Source organism: Prionailurus viverrinus, chromosome A2, assembly GCF_022837055.1.
Source record: "Prionailurus viverrinus isolate Anna chromosome A2, UM_Priviv_1.0, whole genome shotgun sequence".
In the NCBI taxonomy this organism is placed as follows: Eukaryota; Metazoa; Chordata; class Mammalia; order Carnivora; family Felidae; genus Prionailurus; species Prionailurus viverrinus.
Window position 1 is genome coordinate 91,627,074 of NC_062562.1, and position 24,249 is coordinate 91,651,322.

Genomic DNA, 24,249 nt, shown 5'->3' on the forward strand with positions numbered 1-24,249 from the left:
TTGGAATTGATTTCAATTCATTGTCCAATACATTTAAAAGTTGCAATTTCCTTTTTTCCAGGAAGGGTATAATTCACAGTAGGAATCATCTGTGCCTGCAATATACTTGCAAGGATAAGAATTTCAACAGCCAAACTACATCACAAAAGATTTAATTTAAGTGAAAAGCAACTTACGAGTTCTTTGATTTCCACATCAAGGCCATTCTGATACTTTCGTGAATTCCTAAGGCTTTTATGGGTGGAATTCCTAAATATGCGGGATGTCCAGCCATTGGGGGCCATTCCTATGGCAGCCTTTTCATTACTTAGTTCCACATCAAGTTCTCCTGACTCCATCTGATTTCCTGATGTCTGAAAGAAGAACAAAATGTTAAGTTGTGCACATGTGTGCGTGTCCCCAAAGGGAGATAACCTCCATGTTTAGAGCCATGGAGTCACGGTAAATACTACATGTGTCATGACTTTAAGATTCTCTAACAGCTTTTCAATCAAGGTTAGCTTGAAAACTGTAAAGAGGTGTTACAACACACAGAAGTTGTGTTCAAGGTTAAAAAGGACAGAAAGGTTAAACTCAATTTGAACAATATAAATATTGGAGTATAAAAGTGTTTCCCAAAAATTAAAAGGCCAAATTTTCATCATCCGGCAGGTATATAGGAGTTCTGTCAACATGCAAGAATGCAGGGGCCAGGTCATGACCACCACCAAAGGGAAAAAGAATAAATAGAAACGTTACCAAGGGCTCATTTTTAAAGCTACAAAGAAAAGCTGGGTCAGTCCCCATGGGAGGCAATTAAACTGCTTTCCTTGACTAGCTGACTGTAATCATTTTCTTCCTTGTGTCCCGCTCAGACTCACGTCATCACAGGTGACCTCACTTGCAGGCTAAGCCTCACTGCCTGCATGGGATCAATTCTCTCCTTAAAGGGACCAAGCTAAAGGTAACTTAAGGACCTCTAGCTCAATGCATGACAAAGAACATCAAGCCAACCTTGTGGGAATCTGAGTCTGGCTCTCCATTTGCTTTCTCCATGTTCAAGTGCACATCTTAATGGGTTATACAGGGCCCGAGTTATTATAGTATTGTCTGTCTTGTTCTTGCTCCTCATCTTCAGGTCCTGTCCCCAAATCCAATCCTATGACTGTGCCTTACTGCACCTACAGTGGCCTATCTAGAGCTCTGCATATCATCTGATCCTAGCTTTCCAGTTGTGCTTTTGATACCTGACAAAATATCACCGATGTGCCTGGAACCACATTGCAGTGATATGTTCTGCTTGGTTGACTTCCTTACTTGCTTATAACTAGAACTGTTTTATACCATCTCCTAACCCAAACGAACCTAAAGCCTTGGCCTTGTAACTGATCCCTGCATCCTCGCTACCATCCACTCCCACACTGGTACCAGATTCTTTTCTCTAAAGGGCGGTTCTGCTCAAATCACATCCCAGCTCAAAAATCTTCCACAGGTTCACCACATGCTCAGGCCTGGCTCCCCCAAGTTCTAGCTCATGGCCTGGACCACCACTGATGAAGGCATTTTCTTTTCCTCTTTTTGTCATCTCCATGCTACCAAAGAGTCCACCTCAACAGACAGTTCTCCCAATAAGCCCATTATGATTTTAGCCTTCTATGACCAAATGAACAATCCCTCTCTCTCTCCTATAATACGTTTTTCTGTGTCCTACCTGAAGCCCTCATTTGGTGGGTGCTGAGGTCACTGAGCTCCAAAGTCAAGATGGCTACTTTCTGCCAGGTGATGAGAAGTATACGTTTAAAACCACTAGCCCTTATTTCTTACACCTGAATGTATTTTAGCTGTTTTAAATATTTAATTATCAAAGCAAAACAATAAATGTTGAAAGAAAATACGATGAATATCCTAAGAACAACTCCAAATCATGAAGACGCGAAGAGAAAAAAAATGATAATATAACTACATACAGTTTTAAATCTTTTTTATGGTAGCTAAACAAACTACATAGTGAAACTGAAATAGCAAAGCAGGAAAAATATTTCCAATACATGCAGGACTATAGTTCCTTTTCATGCAAGGAGTTCTTAGAAGTCAACAAGAATGTCATGAACAACCCAACAGAAAAATGGCCTAAAATAGGAACACTGTAATGTAAGAAAAAACACAAATGGCCACTGAACATGTGAAAAGAGGCTCAATCTCATGAAAATTAAAGACATCTGGAAATCTTGTTTAGCTCTTTCAGGCTAGCAAAGATGAAAAATATATACTAAATGGCTGTTAGTGATTATCAACAGGGGTTTGGATTATGGGGAGTCTTTCAAGTATCAAAGATATTCATGTTTGGATTTTTTTTTTAAGGCTTCAATTTTTACAAATAAGAGTGCATTACACTTACAATCAGGAAGAAGTTAGTATACATGTAACAGAAACAACTGGGGCACCTGGGTGGCTCAGTCGGTTAAGCATCTGACTTTGGCTCACAGGTCATGATCTAACCAACCTCTGTGGGTTTGAACCCCGTGTCAGGCTCTGTGCTGACAGCTCAGAGCCTGGAGCCTGCTTCAGATTGTGTCTCCCTCTCTCTCTGTGCCTCCCCCCACCCCCACCCCAACTCATGCTCTGTCTGTCAAAATTAAATAAACATTAAAAAATTTTTTTAAATAAAAGAAACAACTAAGAGCCAATAATCCAACTAATGAAAAAGCAGTGACTATTCTACTTAGAAACATAACCAAGACCAGGTTTTATTAACACTAGGTTGGGCTTTGGAAAAAAAAGAAACCCGTTAGTTTGAGCATTTAGCGAACACTCAGGCTCACTGTGGCTCTTTCCTCCATCTCTGCAACAGCACCAGCAAATAAATGGTTAAGTAAAGCCTACACCAGAAATGAGAAATGCGAGGGCACCAAGACAAGAAGTTCAAAGGGGCTAAGAATCACGAATGCCAGAGCCAGTGGAAATAGCGGTCATCTTAGTGCATACTCCACTCATTTAACAACCGAGGACGCCAAAACACAATGACTTGCTGAAACCATTGCCTAGTTGGTGACAGGCCTTGTCTATCACACGACACCGTTCCATCTTTCACTGTACAACTTCTCCCAGGAACAAAAAGTTACGGAATACCATAGAGAAAGGTCAGACATGTCCTTACCCCCCAGCGGCCTCCCAGCCTAAGTGCCAGGGGGAATGAAAGGTCATTCTTTTAGGGGCACAGATGCAGGCCAGCCAGGGGAGAAAGTGGCCACCTCTTTTGAGGATCTAAGGTGTCTTCACAGGCAAAACCGCACAGCCTTAGTACCCATTAATACAAAGAAAACTAAAACTGAATTAAAGGAACATTATTCATATTTTTTAAACTAGGGAAATGATAAAGACCCTGTGATGGCTAGGACATATAAAGAGAGGCAGTTAGTAAAATTTACTCCCGTTCTGCTGGAAAACATTCTCTGGCAAGTTGTGGCAAGAGGTATAATACTTTCTATCATTTCATTTGGTATTTTTACTTTGAGGACTTTTAAATTTCAGCAACTATTATTTATCATGCATCTATTTTGTGTTGAGTGCTTCTTTTTTTTTTCTGATTTTTTTTAACGTTTATTTATTTTTGAGACAGAGAGAGACAGAGCATGAACGGGGGAGGGTCAGAGAGAGAAGGAAACACAGAATCCAAAACGGGCTCCAGGCTCTGAGCTGTCAGCACAGAGCCCGATGTGGGGCTCGAACCCATGAACCGCAAGATCGTGACCTGAGCTGAGGTCGAACGCTTAACTGACTGAGCCACCCAGGCACCCCCTGAGTGCTTCTTTTTAAAAAACTACAGTTTTATTGAAACAATTCGCATACCATAAGAGCAACTCTTTTGAAGTTGTTGTTTTTGTTGTTGTTGTTGTTTTTTAGTATAATCAGTTGCTTATTTCTTAACCTTATAACAAACTTGCATGGTAGATTTAGTACTTTTTAAGTGTTTATTTATTTATTTTGAGAAAGAGAGACAGAGAAAAACAAAGAGCATGAGTAAGTGGGGGAGGGGCATAGAGGGAGAGGGGGAGAGAGAGAGAGAGAGAGAGGGAGAGAATCCCAAGCAGGCTCCTTTCCATCAGCACAGAGCTCCATGCAGGGCTTGATTTCTTGAACCATGAGATCATGACCTTTGCCAAAATCAAGAGTCAGATGCTTAACTGACTGAGCCACTCAGGTGCCCCAGAGTTAGTATTTTGAATGTGGAAACTGAGGCTCAGAGAAGTTACTTGTCAAAAGGTAAAGCCAATTTTTGACTTAACATTTTTAGTACCATGTTTCCAAGGAACAGTATAGGTATCCCCTGCTTTTTGAACATCAGCATTATGCTACTTCATTTTTATGAAAGATCTACATTAGTACCTGTTGACACTAGCAAAAAGAAATATGAAGAGAATTTTTGCTCCTATGAAGAAAGGTGAAAAGTGAAAATAGCAATCAGCATTTGTTTTGTAGCTGCTGCCAGAGAGGCTGTGCCCCTGGGCATGGACAGCGGCCCCGCCAACCTCTTTCCCCGGAACTACACTCAGCATTTCAGCAACAAGCCGCCAGAGCTTTTTTTAAAATTAATTAATTAATTTATTTTAATATGAAATGTATTGTCAAATTGGCTTCCATACAATACCCAGTGTTCATCCCAACAGGTGCCCTCCTCAATACCCATTGCCTACCCTCTCCTCCCTCCCACCTGTCATCAACCCTCAGTTATTTTTATTCTCAGTTTTTAAGAATCTCTTATGGTTTGGCTCCCTCCCTCTCTTTTTATTTTTCCTTCCTCTCCCCCATAGTCTTCTGTTAAGTTTCTCAGGATCCACATAAGAGTGAAAACATATGGTATCTGTCTTTCTTTGTATCACTTATTTCACTTAGCATAACACTCTCCAGTTCCATCCACGTTGCTACAAAGGGCCATATTTCATTCTTTCTCATTGCCACAAAGTATTCCATTGTGTATATAAACCACAATTTCTTTATCCATTCATCAGTTGATGGACATTTAGGCTCTTTTCATAATTTGGCTATTGTTGAAAGTGCTGCTATAAACATTGGGGTACAAGTGCCCCTATTCATCAGCACTCCTGTATCCCTTGGGTAAATTCCTAGCAGTGTTATTGCTGTGTCATAGGGTAGATATATTTTTAATTTTTTGAGGAACCTCCACACTGTTTTCCAGAGTGGCTGCACCAGTTTGCATTCCCACCAACAGTGCAAGAGGGTTCCTGTTTCTCCACATCCTCTCCAGCATCTATAGTCTCTTGATTTGTTCATTTTAGCCACTCTGACTGCCGTCAGAGCTTTGAACTGTATCTGCGAGCATCTGTGCTGCATCTTGATTTCTTCTGTGCATCTGTTAGCAAGGTATATCCTAAGGTATCAGAAAAGCCTAAGAGAGGTTAATTTGGAGGGTCTGGGAATGCTCAAAAATTTTTCTATGTAAATTAATGCTAATTGCTTCTTTGCTTTATGCCATTTTTAAAAAATGTTTATTTATTTTTGAGAGAGAGAGGGAGAGACACACACAGAGTGCAAGCAGGGGAGGGGCAGAGAGAGGGAGACACACAATCCACAGCAGACTTTAGACTCTGAGCTGTCAGCACTGACCCCAATGCAGGGCCCAAATTCATGAGCCACAAGATCATGACCTAAGTTGAAGTCAGATGCTTAACCAACTGAGCCACCTAGGTGCCCCAAGCTTTACGCCATTTTGGCTTATGAAAGGTTTCATAGGAACACTCTACTTTTGGATAGAGGAAGAAACATGTATTTAGAATAGAGAAATACCGGAAATAAACCAAGTATTCAACTTTAGAAAAATGACTAAGCAATTTATTACATATTAATGTAATGAATGGACTGCCGAGCACCCATTAAAATGTTAGGATCCAGATGATCTGTATCTGAAATGTTAATGGAAAAGAAACACAACAAAAAAGTCCATGACCATACTAATTACAGTTATATTTATAGAAGTATATACATTTGCTTTGATCTAAGAATCATGTTTATAGAAAAATACTTATAGGTTATTTATTTTGCAAAGTGCACAAGTGAACACAATACAAGGTTAATACAAACCAATAATTATCAATATTACCTGTTTTAGGAGCCACATCACATGATTTTTTTTACAAAGAAGACAAAACTATTCACTTCCTAGAGTCATGAATCTTGCTGTCGGTTTTGTTAGGATCCTCTAGGAAGCGTTTCAAAATCACAAAGGCCCTCCTCCCACCATTAGAGATCCTGGCATTGCCCCCTCACTCCTACCACTTCTCTGATGGTCCCTAATCTTACGGTGGAAAAGACCTGCAAGTTTGAACACATTCCCCAGGCAACTAAGGACCTCTGTCCTGAAGAATAAATGCAAAATGTTTTTGACATTTTTCTCCTCCCTCACCTTTCTCTCTTCCAGGCAGGATTCTTTCGCTGATTCTGAATTGAAGTCTCAGATGCACATTTTAGGTATCTTCCTGAAGTTTTATATTTCTCAGCACGTCATTAGCTGCCCAATATTTTACTAATATAAAGAATACTATATTGAGAAGCAAAAACATATCCTGGGGAACACATACCTGCATGTTAACAAGCTTGAAGTACACCCCTTCCTTCTTCATCAGCTCCCCGTGGCTTCCTTGCTCCACAATGACACCATCCTCAAAGCTGGCGATGACATCTGCATTTCGGATTGTAGACAGTCGATGGGCTATCACAATGGTGGTCCGGCCTTCTCTGGCCTAAAAGGGAGAAGGACAGACGTGGTGCGGCAGGGTCACACTGTTGATATACTGTCAGTAGCACACACAGTCAAGCATCTGGATGCCTGTGTTTGCGGTGGATGAGAGTAGCTTACCCAGTGTGATTAGGGCTCATAGGCATCCTTATCTATGAAAGGTCACAGGGACACTTGAGTTCTGGACCAGAAAGGAGGCCAACCCTTCCAGTATAAGGATGGATAATTCTGCAAGCTCACCGTGCAGGCTTACCCAAGCAAAACAAGAAAAGGCGTGACCTTTCTCAAGTGTTTTTACACTTGTCTGGGGAGCCTATCTTGCCAGTTATATGGTACGCTAGCTCTTTAGCAGCAATATGTTGGAATTATTGTCAAATGCAGCCTTCTCCGGGGTTCTTCTCTAGGGTTTCTTCTGAAGTGCCTGATTTCAATTGTAATTCTGATGGGTTCCATGCAGGCAGTTTAGGTGAAAATGTAGTTCCAGATGAGGACAGTTTAAATTATAGCTCAAAGACCATCTGCATCACTATCTCCATAGTGGGACCCATAACTGCTTTTTAACAAGTGCCCCCATCTAGCCCCAAGCTAAAATCTACAAATCACCCCAGTAGGTAGTTCAGTGAACTCACATGTTGGCTTGGTGGGTTTATCAGTGGGCATTTAAATCCTGGAAAATGCTCATCAAATTATTCATGTTATGTCATTAATAAAGGTTATTCTTTTTGATTTTCTTTAACTCTATTAAGACAACAGCTTCTTATGACCACTTCTATTCTGAGGCAATAAAACCACATCATTAGGATGGTTATTGGAGTCCAGCTTAATTCACCTAAGTAGTTAAAAATACAAATTAAAACGACAGCCTAGATTCATAATAATCAAAAAGTGGGAGTAATCCATGTGTTCATCAGTTGATCGAAGGATAAACACAATGAAGTACATTCATACAATGGAATATTATTGGGCCATAAAAAGGAAAGATATTCTGATGCATGTTTGAGTATGGATGCACTTTGAAAACATTATGCTAATATCAATTATAGCCAAACTATGGAGAGAGCCCAAGTCTCCATTGACTGATGAATGGATAAAGAAGATGTGGTGAATACATATAATGGAATATTACTCAACCATCAAAAAGAATAAAATCTTGCCATTTGCAATGACATGCATAGAGCTAAAGTACATTATGCTAAGTGAAGTAAGTCAATCAGAAAAAGAAAAATACCATTTGATTTTACTCATATGTGGAATTTAGGAAACAAAACAGATGAACATATGGGAAGAGAAAAAAAGAAAAAAGAGAGGGAAGCAAATCATAAGAGGCTTTTAATGATTCAGAACAAACTGAGGTTGATGAAGGGAGGTGGGTAGGGAATGGGACAAATGGGTGATAGGTATTAAGGAGGGCACTTGTTGTGATGAGCACTGGGTATTGTATGTAAGTGAGGAATCACTAAATTCTACTCCTGAAACCAATATTACACTACATGTTAACTAACTAGAATTTAAATAAAAATTAGGGAAAAGAAAGAAAACATTACGCTAAATGAATGAAACCAGTCACAAAAGACTAGGCATTGTATGATTCCATTTATATGAAAAATCAAACTTAGGCAAACCCATAGAGACAGAAAGTAGATTAGTGGTTGCCAAGGGCTGGGGTGAGTGTGGAGTGGAGAGTGACTGCTAATGGGTACAAGGTTTCCTATGGGGATGATGAAAATCTTTAGCAATTAGATAATGGTGATGGTTGCAAAATGTAGTGAATATGTTAAAAACCACTGAGTTGTACATTTCAAAAGGGAGAACCTCATCGTATATGAATTATATCTCAATTTAAAAAAAGAGCAGCCATGAAAATTCTGGAAAAGAAGTTAGTGAGAGGGAAATACCTCCACCAAATATTACACCATTAAAAGCTATAGCAATTAAATTAGTAAAATCCAGGGGACAGTATCATATGAATAGGCAACTTGATCAATAAAACAAAATAGAGGGTCCAGAAATAGACATAAAACATTTAAGAATTAATGTCTGACAAATATGGCATTGTCTATCATAAGGGGAAAGGTGGAATATACAAAAGAATGGTATTGAGCCATATGTGTAGGCTCCTGGAAAAAAAAAAAAGGGTCTTTCTCCTTCCGTCCTTACACTAAAATAACCACCTTCAACTGTGTTTAAATAAGTATAAAAGAGTTAAACCATAGGAAAAGACAGAGACTAGAGCATTGCTCTATTAGACACTTAAGACTGTCTGATTTTTAGTAAATAGGCCCCAAAGAGGCATTCAAAAATAGTTACTGATGTGGAAGTTGCATGGCTCAGTCCATGTGTGACAAGGCGCATAGGAAATAACTTGATCAGTCTAATCATATTCATGATACTAAAAATAGTGATGTGTAAATTGCTAACAGTGATTATGTTAACATGATAATAATAGGTTGACACTATGTCAACACTAAAAAAAAAAACAAACCCAGAGGAATTACAAACAGACTTGTGAGTAAATGATTGGTGGTGTGCAAGAGAAACAAAGGATATGTTGGTGAATTTAAAAGTTAGCAACTGTCACCCTTGACCAAAAAATCTTGGCCAGAATAGAGATTTGACACAAAGAGATTTCTTTTCAGAGTTATCAGATGTTCCAATGATGAAAAAACACTGGCAAATAAATATCCAAGATTCAAGGACACCAACTATTAAGAAATTTGGACCTTCTGCTAATTTTGGATGTGCAGGGATGAAAGGCAGGCCCAAACAAAGGGAGTACTGATCCATTAACCTTTCTGGAACTTCTGAGGAAAAAAAAGAGGTGGGGGAGGTATATAAAGTGAAACCTTTGGAGTCATTTGATAAAAATCACATGAAAGCTATTTTTTATTTTTCTCTTGCCCCTCCAGTATGGTAACACTGTGAGTAGGAGAGTCATGTAGGTATAAAATCTTGTGGTTATTGACTTTCTTTAAAAAATCAAAATAATAAATCTACATTTGTATTCTTTAAGATCTTATATTGAAGAACCTGTTGTATGTTTTGATAAATAGTCATTGAGTCAAAAGATGATGTTGTCATTAAATTCTTTTTACGTAATCATGTATGATTTCAATGAGCTGGATCACAGTAATCAATTCAGTTAATATTTATTTAGGGTCTACTATGTGCAAGGCAGCGATTGTTAAAAAGATATAAACATAGGTGTGCCCAGCTGGCTCAGTTGGTAGAGCATGTGATTCTTGATCTCAGGGTCCTGAGTTCAAGTCTGGGATAGAGCGTACTTTAAAAAAAGATATAAACACGAACCATTCAGTAATTCTGCTTCTTAGAGAATTTATTCTCTCCAGGAAAGAGAAGGCATATAAATAAATAACTAAATAAATAACTACAGTAAGGTGGTGCCACACATGAGGTACTGATAAATGTAGAAACGATCCACAAGAGGAAAATATTCTTACAGGATAGGTAATCAGGAAAGAATAACAATAGATGAAATAGTGCTATATCCTTACGCTCCTCAGAGGAAAGATAATGAACTGCAAAATTCAATTTTTCATTGTTAAAATGTAGTTTATACCTTAGAATGACTGGCCCAACTGACTGACTTGTAACATTGAGGGGAGTGTAGTGATAAAAGATTTCCCCTTTAAAGATACAATTTATTGTCTGCAAAATATATTAGCTTAGTAATTTTGCAAAATATGGAGTCGATTATGTAGATTATAAAGTATTCATGGCAGCTATGGTACATTAAACATGGCCACAAACACTTTGCAGGCATTCCCATCCAGAGGGAAAGTCTGTTTCTCCATCTCCTCAACTCCAGGCAGGTCTTGTGACTTGTTTTGACCAAATGAATATGAAGGAATTGATACTTGTGCAATTTCCAGAATCTGGACTTCAAAAGGCTTTACAGTTGTGTGTTTGCTACCTTGAAAACATAATAAAAGGAAATCTGTCTAATCTACTGGAAGATAAGAAGCCTCATGGGAAGAACTGAGCTGCCTCAGCCAACAGCCATCACCAACTAACTGCCAGGCACAAGGGTGAGGCTATCTTGAATGTTCCAGCCCAGCTGACTCTGAGTTGGAAGTAGCTGCCTGAGGGAGACTAAGCAAACCAAAAGAGGAACCACACCAGCCACCTCACTAAGTTTTGGCTTAAAACAACTGATGCAGAAATACTGTTAGTAACAGGGTGCCTGGGTGGCTCAGTTGATTAAATGTCCACTTTGGCTCAGATCATGATCTCGCAGCTTGGTTCGAGCCCCACATTGGGCTCTGTGCTGACCACTCAGAGCCTGGAGTCTGCTTCAGATTCTGTGTCTCCCTTTCTCCCTGTTCCTCCCCCACTCATGCATGTGTGCGTGCATGCTCTCTCTTTCTCTCTCTCTCAAAAATAAATTTTAAAAAACATTTAAAAAAAAGAAATACTGTTAGTAAAGTCTAGGAGAAAAGTAAGGGAATTGGTATTGGAGCCTGGAAAGAGGGTTACCTGCATTATGCAACGTTGCAATAATTGCTTAAGAATGTTTCCTGCAGTCACTTGGAAGAAAGTTATTTTATCTACTGAACTTGTACATCTAGTTTCCAGAGATCTCTAAATAGAATGTTGAAAGTGCCAACTGGATTCCAATAGCTGTATTTTATAAGGTATGGAAAGAGAAAGGTGAGCTAAAGAAAGAGCTATTTGGTTTGCAAGGTGAATTTAGAGGAAACATAGAAGACCCAGTACCTGCTTGGTTGGAAAGTGTATCGTTAACCATCTAGGGAAATGAAGCCAAAGATCAAATCAGTGTGTAAGATTTTTTGTTAAAATCTCTGAAAGATTTAAGGTACAGTCTAGTACACACCTGCATCTACATAAAAGGGTTTCTAAGACTCTTAAGTAAGGGTTTTCTCATGGCAGCTTCACACACAGCCCAAAGTAGAGGGAAGTTTATTTTTGAAAAAAAAAAAAAAATTATAGATGTGGCTTTGGAGGCTTGAGTGAACCATAGCCAGATTCCAAGTAAACTAAGTTATTAAGAGAATTCATCAGCTTGGACTGAAAGAGACTGAGAAAATTCAAAATATGAAGAGGCCTGTAGGTCCCAAATTTCTACATGCAGAAAGCATACTGAGAAAGCTGATCAGAGGCAGACACAGGCCATTTCTTATTGAAAAGGAAAGACTTTTCAGAGGGAGGATCTAAGAGCTCAGAATGTTCCACTACTGGGGATAGAACTGGGCCTTAATCAAGGACCGCTCCTTTTCCCTGGAGCAGCGGGGTATTTGGCTACATGCACCTGACTGCATTCAGAATTGTATGGACCAGTAACTGCTATGTGCTTCCTGTTCTAATTTTTGAACAAGAGTGACTACCATTATCCTATCCCTGAATCAACAGTACATGTTGGGTGTATCTGTGGAAGAAACTTGTCTCTTTCAGTCACAGATCTCTGGATCAAGATGAGGTTTACGTGAAGAACTCATCCATATCTGGACCACATACAGGTCTTCAGATACTAGACTTTGAACCTGAGCTCATATCTGCATGAAAATTTTGAGGGTATTGGGAAGAGGTGAATTTATTTTGCACATGGGAGAAATATAAATAATTGTGAGAGAGGGTGTGCTGTGGAAGATTTAATATAGTCAAATATTCTTTACAGCTCACCCATTAAGAAGTGGAATCTATTTCCTCCTTCAGTCTGGGGCTGCCTTGTGAATTGCTGTGACCAACAGAATATGATGCCAATGACACTGTGTAAGTCCGGGAGGCTAAGCCTCTAGATGTCTTCTGGTTTCTGCCTCTGGGTACAGTGTCCTGAAAACGCCACCATGTAAGGTAGTCAGGCTAGCCTACTGCGTGAGTATTAGTATGAGTATGAGAAGTCACAGGAAATGCCCAGCCGACAGCCACCATGTGAGTAAGACTGTCTTGGACTGTTTTAGCTAAGTCAACCTTTCAGGTAAATGCAATCATATGCTCAGGTGAAAGCAGCAGGTCTAGCCAGCCAATCCACACAACTACTGTTTTAGGTATGAATTTGGGATGGTTTGTTATGCAGCAATAGGGCACCAATTCAGCAGTTACCTAAGTTAATAATAATCATGGTAATGGTAGTCACCGTAATAATAGCATCAGCTAACATAACCAAGTGTTTCCCATGTGCAAGACATGTGCTAACAGCTTTACATGTAGTACTCATTTAATCTTTTCAATCATCCTATGACATTATTTCTCCCCCCCTCCCTAATTAAGTCTGCAGTAGATCAGGCTTAGAGATGTTAGTTAATTTGCCCAACCAAGGTCATGCAGCTAGAAAAGGGACAGAGCCAGGACTCCACCCTCAGCCTGTCTAGCACCAAAGCCTGTGCTCTTAACAGCACCCCCCGCCAAAGTTGCTAATGGCTTTTCTTGAGGATTTAAAAAAATTATGAGTGATTTATCAGCTATTTTTAAAACCTAAAAGTTTATCAACTGGGGAGTGTGGGTCATAAGCCTAGAGAATACAAACTGCTAAAATTGATGAAGTAACTTGTCCAACTATGAATTAAAACCTGCAAGACTACAATTTTTCTGAAATTATCCATATCACAAAAAAATAACATGCCCAATAATTGTGTTCTTTTAGCACAGAAAGTGCTACTATATTGAATACTTATATCCTAGAAAGTATTGGGACCTGGGCTCTAGGGCTGAATGGGACTTTTTGCCCCATAAATACCTTTCTTATCCTACCTGACTTTTCCTGAAAAAGTCCATGTCAACAGATAAATGCCATTTTAAGTTAATTTTTGTGTTTTTTTAAATTTTTTTTTACATTTATTTATTTTTGAGAAACAGAGTGAGACAAAGCGTGAATGGGGGAGGAGCAGAGAGAGTAGGAGACACAGAATCTGAAGCAGGCTCCAGGCTCTGAGCAAGCAGTCAGCACAGAGCCCGATGCGGGGCTCAAACCCACGAACAGATAAATGCTATTTTAAGTTAATTTTTGTTTTAATATATGCATTAAAAAAATAATTTCCTGCTTTAAGTCATGCCTGATTAACCAACCAAATACTAGTTTCCTATGTATATATTTCGATTCCTCAATATTGAGACTTAACATACATGAAAGCAATATAATTCAGTGCAAGAATTTGTGAGGAACAATTATAATCTCATTAATCATCATTGGATTAAATTATATGAGATAAGCCAAAAGATTAATCTGATAAACTGGGAAGCATTGATTAACACAGTTTATAGCACACACAGTGTTTACTTAGGATTCAGGTAGAAATTCTCCTGAGAAAATAAGATACATACAGCTTGTCTCTAAAGTTGCAAGAGATAGTTTGGATAGTAGCTGTTCAGTAACTTGCACATTTGATTATTAAACTTTCTCAAGCCAAATATATTTGTGATGTTTATGTTTTTGAAACCCATTTATAAGGTGTCATCTGACTCTGGTTATTATACTGTGTTGTTAGTACAGATGATATCAGCATTGATCACAGGAGTGTCCCAACATAAGGTTCTTCCTGTGAAGTTTCCGCTTTTAAAAACGGTAGTGAGAGATTTAGAAATACCTGAGCTGGGCATATGAGCTCAGCATCCTTAAAATGCATTGCTTCTTTATGTGCTTAGACAAACACACAAATTGAACTTTATTTCCTTTTGCCTTCCTTTTGCCTTCCTGAATAAAGATAATGTTACTGCCTACAAAACAAGGCAAGTATTTTGAGCTGTTTTTCAGCTGGACCAGCATCTAGGTAACAAGATTTTTCTCTGCACATTTTAACGCAACTACTTTCTGATCAAAGCAACAGCCTATTGGGGCGCCTGGGTGGCGCAGTCGGTTGGGCGTCCGACTTCAGCCAGGTCACGATCTCGCGGTCCGTGAGTTCGAGCCCCGCGTCGGGCTCTGGGCTGATGGCTCGGAGCCTGGAGCCTGTTTCCATTTCTGTGTCTCCCTCTCTCTCTGCCCCTCCCCCGTTCATGCTCTGTCTCTCTCTGTCCCAAAAATAAATAAACGTTGAAAAAAAAAATTAAAAAAAAAAAAAAAAAAAAAGCAACAGCCTATGTGCAGGAAGTAAACGAAGCTACGTAGCTCGCTGCATAGACCTGGATTTGGGCTCTGTGCACTTCACTCAAAGCACACCAGTTAATGGGCCATCTACCTCCCTCTGCAATGTGACTTGACAGAAAAGGGAAATCAATAAAGCCCCAGGAGAGAGCTTCACTTGCTTTTATGTTTATGTTTTTCAATCTAGACTCACAAAGCACTGGCAAAAATTTCCAATAAAGCTTCAGTTTGCTGTCCTTCAGGTGTTCAGGGTTGACTGACCTTATCCAGGGCCATCTGAACCTCTGCTTCACTTTCGGTGTCCAAGGCTGATGTGGCCTCGTCCAGCAGGAGGATCTTGGGGTTGCGAACCAGGGCCCGAGCGATGGCGATTCTCTGTTTCTGTCCACCGCTCAGTTGGGCCCCCCTCTCTCCAACCAGGGTTTCAAATTTCTACAACAGAAAACATGGAGGATTTCCTGATGTATTTTAAATAGAAAAAGCTATGAAGTCTAAAATTCATCAAGGCAACACGGAGCTTCATTTCGACTATTGTAATGAGTCCTAAATTACAATAAAATCAATGAATACTGAATTATAAAAAACTACTTACATATACTCTGTATAAAATTTTACAGGATTTATGTATCAGACTGTCCATATACTCCCAAGTGAATAAGGGATTTTCCTAAGCAAAGTTGGACAACCTTGCATCTCAAACATTATTAGCTTAAACTTTGAAGAAACAACTCAGACACATGAAGTCAAATTCTAATTTCAAGGGCAAATGCATTAACAAAGTCTTTACCTGTGGTAGTTTCATGATAAAGTCATAAGCGTTGGCTTCTTTAACAGCTTTCTTTATCTCATCCATGGTGACATTTCCACGGCCATAGCGAATATTTTCAGCAATTGTGGTAGAAAACAGCACTGGCTCCTGACTCACCACTCCAATTATTTCCCTGAGATACCTTACATTAAAGGTCCTAATATCCTGCCCATCTATGTTAATCTGAAAGACAGAAATATTTCCATTAAATATTTTAAATCCATCTGACATCCAAAGCATCAAGACTCCTCAATTTGTTACAAAAAGTCTTAGCTAACATTTAACTTATTTACCTTATTGTGGTGGTTAAAAATGGTTATAAATGAGAATTAGAAACAAACAGCAATGTGCAAAAATAAAAATAAAAAGTATACTTACTGGGGTGCCTGGGTAGCTCAGTTGGTTGAGTGTCTGACTTTGGCTCAGGTCATGATCTCGCGGTTCCTGAGTTCGAGCCCCGCGTCGGGCTTTGTGCTGACAGCTCAGAACCTGGAGCCTGCTTTGGATTCTGTCTCCCTCTTTCTCTGCCCCTCCCCTGCTCATGCTCTCTCTGTCTCTCTGTCTCTCTCAAAACTAAATAAACATTTAAAAAAGTATATTTGTTATCTTACACATACAGTTTTTTCATGGATGGATTATTCTCCATAAGCAATAGTAGGTTATAGATTTGGGGCATACTATTATTTTTTGCTTACCGCTATTTAAATTTGATTAAAATGTCCACTTACTTACTTAGTGTACATATCATTTTGATGGTATTATGATGTTTTACAATATGTAATATACCATAGTTTACTGCATTTCCCACCTGCTGGACATTTGGCTTCTTTTAAGGAACACTGAAGAATCACTGGAGAAGTAGAGAGTTACCAGGCTAAAGAGTATGATTTATTTTTTTTCTCTGATAACAATTACTTACCTGTGCAATGACTGGTATATGTTGGGTATTTATTATTTGCTGAGTAAAGGTTGCATAAGCAACACTCTAAAAAGAATTTAATAATTTACAGTGCCAGCACTGTATCTGCTTTTTTTTTTTCTTTTACAATTTACTACCTCTGAGTTTTATCATTTTGCTTTTTTTTTAAATTAATAAGTGCAAGCCGGTACCTTATAATTGCTTTGTTTTATATTTATTTATAAATGAACATATCTTGAAACTTTTTACAAATGCATAATTATATTTATTCTCAAAGATTTTCACGTTCATATCTTACCATAGATCCAAATTTCTCAAATATTAAATATAATAGTTTTATCATATATAAATCATAGTTCTATGTATTGCTTTCTTTTATTGAAGCTTTACTGATTTTTTACTGAAGAGAAATTTAAGGAAAAATTAAATGAAAACTATACCACTGGACATTTATTATTTGAGTAGTAAGAAAATTGTTAAATCATGATGTAAACACTGAATATCTCTGAGTTATAAAATTTCTGAAGTTTTTTTCCTGTTGACATGTATATTTAAAGTTTATATATTACTCCAATAATTATTTTATTTTATTTTATTTTTATTTAAAATTTTTAAAATTTTAACTTGGGTCTACATCCAACGTGAAGCATGAACTCATGACACGGAGATCAAAAGTCTCATGCTCCTCAGGCTGAGCCAGCCAGATGCCCCTATTCCAATAATAATTTCAAAGATAAGATATTTTCAAATGTGTATTTTTAATGGTTAGTATTTTACTAGGTTGTTTTAAAAATTTTTTTTAAATGTTTTTATTTTTGACAGAGAGAGAGAGAAAGACAGAGCATGAGCCGGGGAGGGGCAGAGAGAGAGGGAGACACAAATTCCAAAGCAGGCTCCAGGCTCTGAGCTGTCAGCACAGAGCCCGACACATGGCTCGAATTCACAGACCACGAGATCATGATTTACTACGTTGTTTTTAAAAAATAAAGAAAAATATTTACACTTGAGCCAATTCAGAGTTAGCTTTAGTAAATGAGGAAAGGATTATGTTCCTCCTTAGTAATATCAGATTTTTCCAAAATGTGTATTTTATTAAATTAATTAAATAAATAATTCATGAACCCTAAAACTCCGTACTCATTTCTGCCATCTCTATTCTATCTCAGCGCCTTTTAATGTTTTTTGTTTTTCTTTGTAACTTGTAACCTTCTGTTTTCGCAATTGTTGAATTATATTTCAGTGTCAGGTAAACTCAATGTCCTCAGGATGGTACAACTGAGGAAATTTGAATATGTACTGTGGGCTAGTGCTGTACTAAAATTAAATCTATTGATTTTGATAATTGTTTTGTGGTTATGTAAGAGAATGTCCTTCTTCTTAGAAAATATGTTCTGAAGTATTTAAGGGGCAAGGGACATGATGTCCTTAACTTAGTCTCAAAAGTTCAGAAAAAAATATGCCTGTGGTATGTGTGTGTGTGTGTGTGTGTATGTGTGTGTGCAGGCATGCATGTGCATGTATGTTTGTTATATATACATAGGCACATGTGGACAGAGAGAGAAGACAATAAAGTAAATGGGTCAAAATATCATTAGTAAATGTGGGTGAAGACTATGTCTTGCACCTTTTGTTGAAGTTTCAATTTTATTTATTTATTTATTAAGTTTATTTATTTATTTTGAAAGAGAGATAGAGAGAAAGAATGAAAGAGCATGAGTGGGGTAGGGGCAGAGAGAGAGGGAGGGAGAATTCCAAGCAGGCTCCACACTGTCAGCAGGGAGCCCAATGTGGGGACTGAACTCACAAACCGCGAGATCATGACCCGAGCCAAAATCAAGAGTCGGACGCTTAACTGCCTGAGCCACCCAGGTGCCCCTGAAGTTTCAATTATAAGAAAGTTTTTAACAGATAAAAAAGGTACCCTAGGTTATTAATGTCCCCCATGTCCCAGAAGACATTTTTTAAGAGACAATCCCACTTTCCCCTGGAGATATTCCAACATTTAAGAAAACTCAACTATCTTTGATGAATTTAATTACTGTCCTAATTTAATTACTTCTTGTGACATTGATATCAGCTTGTCAAAAAATGCTGGATGAAATATTTTTGACCAAACCCCAAAATTCTTTGAAAACAACAGTCTCAGTAGCCTCCAGTCCAAATGTTTGAATGCATTGTCTAGATGCATTGCAAGTCTATAGCTTTTTTACTAAAATTGATTCACATGTCAACTGTTGCTAAAAACAAAACAAAACAAAACACTTTTGAAGGGCTAATTGGTACCCAGCTTTCACTTTGGAGAACTTGGTTCTTCCCACTTACCGTACCCTCATCAGGGTCATAGAGCCTCTGTATCAGCTGCACTGTTGTGCTCTTCCCACAGCCGCTGTTCCCAACCAGGGCCACCGTCTGCCCACTCTGAACCTTCAGGTTGAGGCCCTTCAAGATCTGTGAGGGAAAAGAGAGAAGAAGAATCATTTACAACAAAATCCTGAAAGGGGACTAATTTGATTCAGTTTTAAATTTGAAAAAAAGTATCAACTAAGGGAATAAAACCCCAAAGGAAAAAGGATATAAATATCAAAATAATAGGGAGTTTAGGTCCTTTATAATGATGAAACAATCCATCTGAGTTAGGAATTCTTGTAAATATTGCTTACAGTACCTTGACATTAGGTCGAGCTGGATAAGAAAAATGAACATCATTGAACTCCAAATTCCCTTTGATGCTGTCTGGTTTGTGTCCTCTCTCTGAAAAACTGTCAATTTTAGGACTCTAAATAAAACAAAATTCAATGACTATTCCATCATAGGACAAACAATTGCACTTTTAAGGAATATGGCTTAGCAAATTCCAAAAACAGGACCTGGAATGGCTCAGTTTCCTTCACATGAGACAGAACCCTAGTTGTAGATTTTGTGTGTGCATGTGTGCATGTGTGTGTGTGTTGTGTGTGTGTGGAAGGAAATATTCCTTCTCAGAAAATAGACATTTTCTGAAAAGTACAGAGGGACATATTAATTCGATTTCTTATAATATCTTGCTTTAAGCTTTTGGCATATATTCATAAATTTTTGAAATGGTCAGAGATGCATGCTTATACACCTGTGATAACAAGACATATTATAATTGATAGAGCCAGGTATTTTAGCTTGTTCTGAAAATGAGCTTATTCCTAAACAACACATGCCATGGATTTGGGTTGTGAAGACTGAAAAGTTGGTTGGGGCCAAGTTATTTAGGAGCAGTGTAAACTGCAAGTATATTCAGAAGCCACGCAGTTTTCTCATGACTTAGGACAATGACACAGAAGGAACTGCCTGAATTAAAGGGCCAAATTTCATTAGCGACTTTGCATTTTATCCGCAGAAATGCAGCAACATGTTTTAATATGTGAAAATTGTATTCTTTATTTCACTGCAGCTGGTAAAACTCATTCGATATAGTGGGTTAAAAATCATATGAATCATGCAGTGATTTTTTTCTTTGAAGGGGGCAACCCACAGCAAAATACACGGCTAATTTTTCCACCCATATGGAAGTCATAGTATTTCCTGCATATGAAAGTCATAGTATTCTTGGTCTAGCTACACCTTGGAAGAGAAAAAGAGAAAACCTTGGAAGAGCAAACGTCTTTACTCTGAACTCTAATAATAAACATTAGTGCAGATGTACTTTTCCCAAATGAGGTCAGTGTTATTCTATTATTTTAAGACGAACTTTTAGAAATATTATTAATAAGAGGTACTTTTGTTCTCTCACGAAGAAAAGGTTCCTTATTTTCACATAATTAATTTTCACAGGATTTATAACCCAAAGCCAAATTTAAGTATGCAAGCCTCAAAGTACGTTTTGACATGGAATGAATAAGTGACTCACATTATCTATAATATTGAAGATAGCATAGGCTGCCCCTCTTGCATTGGCAAAAGCATCAATACACGGAGCGGCCTGTCCAACACTGAAAGCTCCGACCAGAATTGAAAAGAAGACCTGAACAGGAGAATATGAGGAAAAGTTAGAAGCAAGCCCCATTCTGGTGCCCATTGTTACCTCAGATATGACTGAAACACATATTACACTAAGGATTGAGTTTAGTTTATCCTTTTAACATTTTGTTTTCTAATTTAGCAAAAGGGCAAAATTTATAAGGTTAATATAGTATTCCGTCACTCAATGGGCTTCTTCAACATCAAAAATATTTTTTTTTTGTCTAGCTTGCTGAACTATCTGTTGTTCTCCTGAAGTTACACAGAGTCAAAAAGATTTCTCAAACCTACTTCTTTGACTCTGAAGCTAATGCCACTAGAGGGAAACATTTCCCATCAGTATTGTTATTCAGTTCTTTGTGACTTTCTACACCTATACATGAAATTACACAGAATGTTCAAAATGAAACATGAAGGATTTTGGTCCCATGGAATTTCCTATTTTTTAAATAGCATTTTCCATATGTATTTTGATAAGATTTTTAATGAAAGAGTAACAGTTCACATATTATAAGCCACTAAATCACATCTGTGTGCACTAATTCCTTTACACAATCATTCTATACTATAGCAAACAAAATCTAACACATTTCCCTTTAAATTAATATAAAAGCACCAGGAATATAGCTTCAGGAATCCATATAATTAACATAACTAGGAAAACATAAATGTAGAGAAATTACTCCTTTCTCTCTGGTCATGATGAAACATCTACACGTAGCTTGACTGTTCTCTGAAGACAGTAACAGTAACACTTCACATACCCAGAATTCAAATATCCCTCAAATATCTATCCACTATCTGCAGTACCGGTAAGGACCAGTAAGGAAGCAAAGAAGTCTCTACCAAAATAGATGCTATAAAGCTCATGCACCAGAGCTCCTGCCTTTTACGAAGAGGGTATTGCTGGGTTCTCTACATCATGACTATCATTCTCCAGCCCTGCTGGGAAGACATCACCATCCACATAGTACAAATGAGGAAACCAGGTCACAGAGGAGTCAGGATTCTGTCTCCTTCACAAAATTTAGCAAATGAGGAAGTGAAGAAGGTGGAGAGCTTATGAGCTGACCACCAGAAAGGAGACCAAAATGAGAAAGAATAGACTCCTCAATTATGAAAGCTCATCGAGCAAACAGCCCTCAATATCATTGGAAACTGAAGATATCACCCCAGAAAACATTTTCAGATGATTGATTTTTACAATGGCCCTCATTTTTCACCAAAGAGCCAAACTGTGTTCAGAATCCTCTGTTTAGAAACACAGGGAGTAGGTTTTAAAAGGTTGCTATTTGAATGGTAACATGTTGTTTTGATCATCAATGACATGTAAAGATGGTCACAAAATATTGTTGGTTTATAAAAAATACTGCTGGTTATAAAAAAGGTTATGGAAAGATATGCATCATAATCCCAGTTTTGAAAGAAAAATACATACATACAGAATGATCTGGAGAATCTATACCAAAAGTTATCATTTAAAAAAAATTTTTTAATGCTTATTTATTTTTGAAAGAGAGAGACAGAGCATGAGCAGGGGAGGGGCAGAGAGAGGGAGACAGAATCTGAAGCAGGCTCCAGGCTCTGAGCTGTCAGCACAGACCCCGACGCAGGGCTCAAACTCACAAACTGTGAGATTATGACTTGAGCCAAAGTTGGAGGCTTAACTGATGAGCCACCCAGGTGCCCCCCAAAAGTTATCATTAAGTATATATGGATTAATAGATTATAAGCAAATGTAAGTAGTTCATAATTTTGAAAACTCTGTTTTCTAATCCTTTGTATAACTAATGTATGTTATTTTTAGAATCATAAAAGAAAGCTATGTTCATTCTGAGAAACAAAATGACTTTCCACCTTATATTTTGTATAGCTGATGTTTTATATTCTATAAATTTAGCATTATCTCATACTATGACCTATCTATAATAATATTTACTTTCTTTTTTAAAAAAATGTTTATTTTTATTTATTTTGAGAGACAGGGAGAGAGAGAACATGAGGGACAGAGAGAGAGGGCAAGAGAGAATCCCAAGCAGGCCCCACACTGCCAGCCCAGAGCCCGACACCAAGCTCAATCCCACGATCCTAGGATCATGACCTGAGCCAAAATCAAGACTCAGATGCTCAACAGACTGAGCCACCCAGGAGCCCCTGTTTACTTTCTTACATGATGAAACTCAATGGCACAAAGAGGATGCCTCCAATCCATATTTGTTCATTCATAAATGTATCCAATTTTTATTTCCTTTTATATGTTATATAGCTTTTCAATTGGTCTAAATACATGCCACTTTTTTGGCCCCAACTCATAATTGTGCCTTGTGTATCCTAGAAGGCCAGCTCTGCCCAAAGGACAGAGCAAAGATTCACCAAAAGAAAAAAGCCTGTAATCATGGCTCATACTTGAAAAGGAGGAGTATTAAAGGAAACAAAAGGTAGGTGGATAAACAATATTTTTGGTTTCTTCATCAATATTAGGAAAACTACTTACTGTCATTGCATTTCCAATAGTATATTCTTTTGCTATAACTAGAGTGGATCCATACCAGAAGGCCAGTGCATATGATGCATATATTAATAGGAAGGCAATGCCCATTGAAATGCTTGCTGAAATCGCCTTTTTAATTCCAATCTTTTTGGCATTTTGTAGATGTTTCTCATACCTACCAGAAAATGAGAGGCAAATGTTGTAACAAGAAAACAATCCACAATCAGAGCCATATTCACCTCCTATACAGTTGGAGGTTTAAGGAAGAAAGCCATCAAAGTAAGAAACTTGCTGGGACCCAGCTTCCTGGGAAGTGAACCAATTCAGTATCAGCCAGGACTAGAACCCATCTGAACCTTCTCTTTACTGGTGGTAACTCACCTCCCTTGGTCCCTACAGTCTCCTGTAGCTGTTCCAGTATTGAACGTCACTCCGGGATATGGTAGAGCTTCACCTTCATGGCCAGTATCACAAGCCAACGTTAAGGTAGAAGAAGAGAAACCAAGCCAAACAGGAATGGCATCAAAATGTAAATACTTTTCAGGATGCCAAAAATAGTTAGACTCTACACAACTCAATTTCTCTTCTCTAGGCAAGAGAAAAACCTCCCTCTACTGTTCCATTGCATGAGGGACAGGAATTTTACACTCTACAAGTACTTAAACTTGGGCCTTTGCTGTTTTGTTTTGTTTGTTTTCTGGTCATGTGATCTTCAACTGTCAAGCCAGGGAACAAGGTTATGAAGTAATCACTACTCATAGGATATGGGTTCTTACTGAATTTTTTTAGATTTTCATTAGCTTTCTGTAAAATGGAGTAAATAATGCCTACCTTGTAAGATAATTATGATACTGAAGAACAACATTAGAAAGTAGTTACCACAGTGCTGGTACACAGTTGGCACAACCTAGTAATTCCTATTCCTGTTATTATTACTATTGTTGTTTAGAATTTAATCTCCTCAATATTGCTCATTCTATTACACTTTTGAGTAGCAATTAAAATTCATATTACTGGGGTACCTGGGTGGCTCCGTCAGTTAAGCGTCTGACTTCCACTCAGGTCACGATCTCACGGTTCATGAGTTCAAGCCCTGCGTCGGTTCTGTGCTGACAGCTCCGAGCCTGGAGCCTGATTTAGATTCTGTGTCTCCCTCTCTCTCTGCCCCTCCTCCCCCTCAAAAATAAACATCAATAAATAAGTAAAATTCATATTAGTGGCTTCTAGGATGTCATACAAAGGTACAAATGTC

At 38.1% G+C, this 24,249-nt stretch overlaps 1 protein-coding gene across 11 annotated transcripts in view; it reads right to left on the reverse strand.

Annotated features, from left to right (window-relative positions):
* ABCB4 (ATP binding cassette subfamily B member 4) overlaps window positions 1–24,249 on the reverse strand; it is a 74,783-nt gene that overhangs the window by 30,403 nt on the left and 20,131 nt on the right. For 10 of the 11 annotated variants that reach the window (XR_007148156.1, XM_047840545.1, XM_047840526.1 and 7 more), the window contains 8 exons: window positions 23,001–23,172; window positions 20,397–20,510; window positions 19,182–19,292; window positions 18,839–18,964; window positions 15,577–15,780; window positions 15,051–15,221; window positions 6,576–6,737; window positions 177–353 (listed from right to left, as the gene is read on the reverse strand). Coding sequence is in view for 10 of the 11 variants with exons in the window: in XM_047840545.1 (XP_047696501.1) it covers window positions 177–353; window positions 6,576–6,737; window positions 15,051–15,221; window positions 15,577–15,780; window positions 18,839–18,964; window positions 19,182–19,292; window positions 20,397–20,510; window positions 23,001–23,172 (1,237 nt within the window). In the remaining variant the exon portion in view is untranslated. Of the gene's footprint in view, window positions 1–176; window positions 354–6,575; window positions 6,738–15,050; window positions 15,222–15,576; window positions 15,781–18,838; window positions 18,965–19,181; window positions 19,293–20,396; window positions 20,511–23,000; window positions 23,173–24,249 lie in introns of those variants that run through there. The other variant, XM_047840573.1, reaches the window with a different exon arrangement.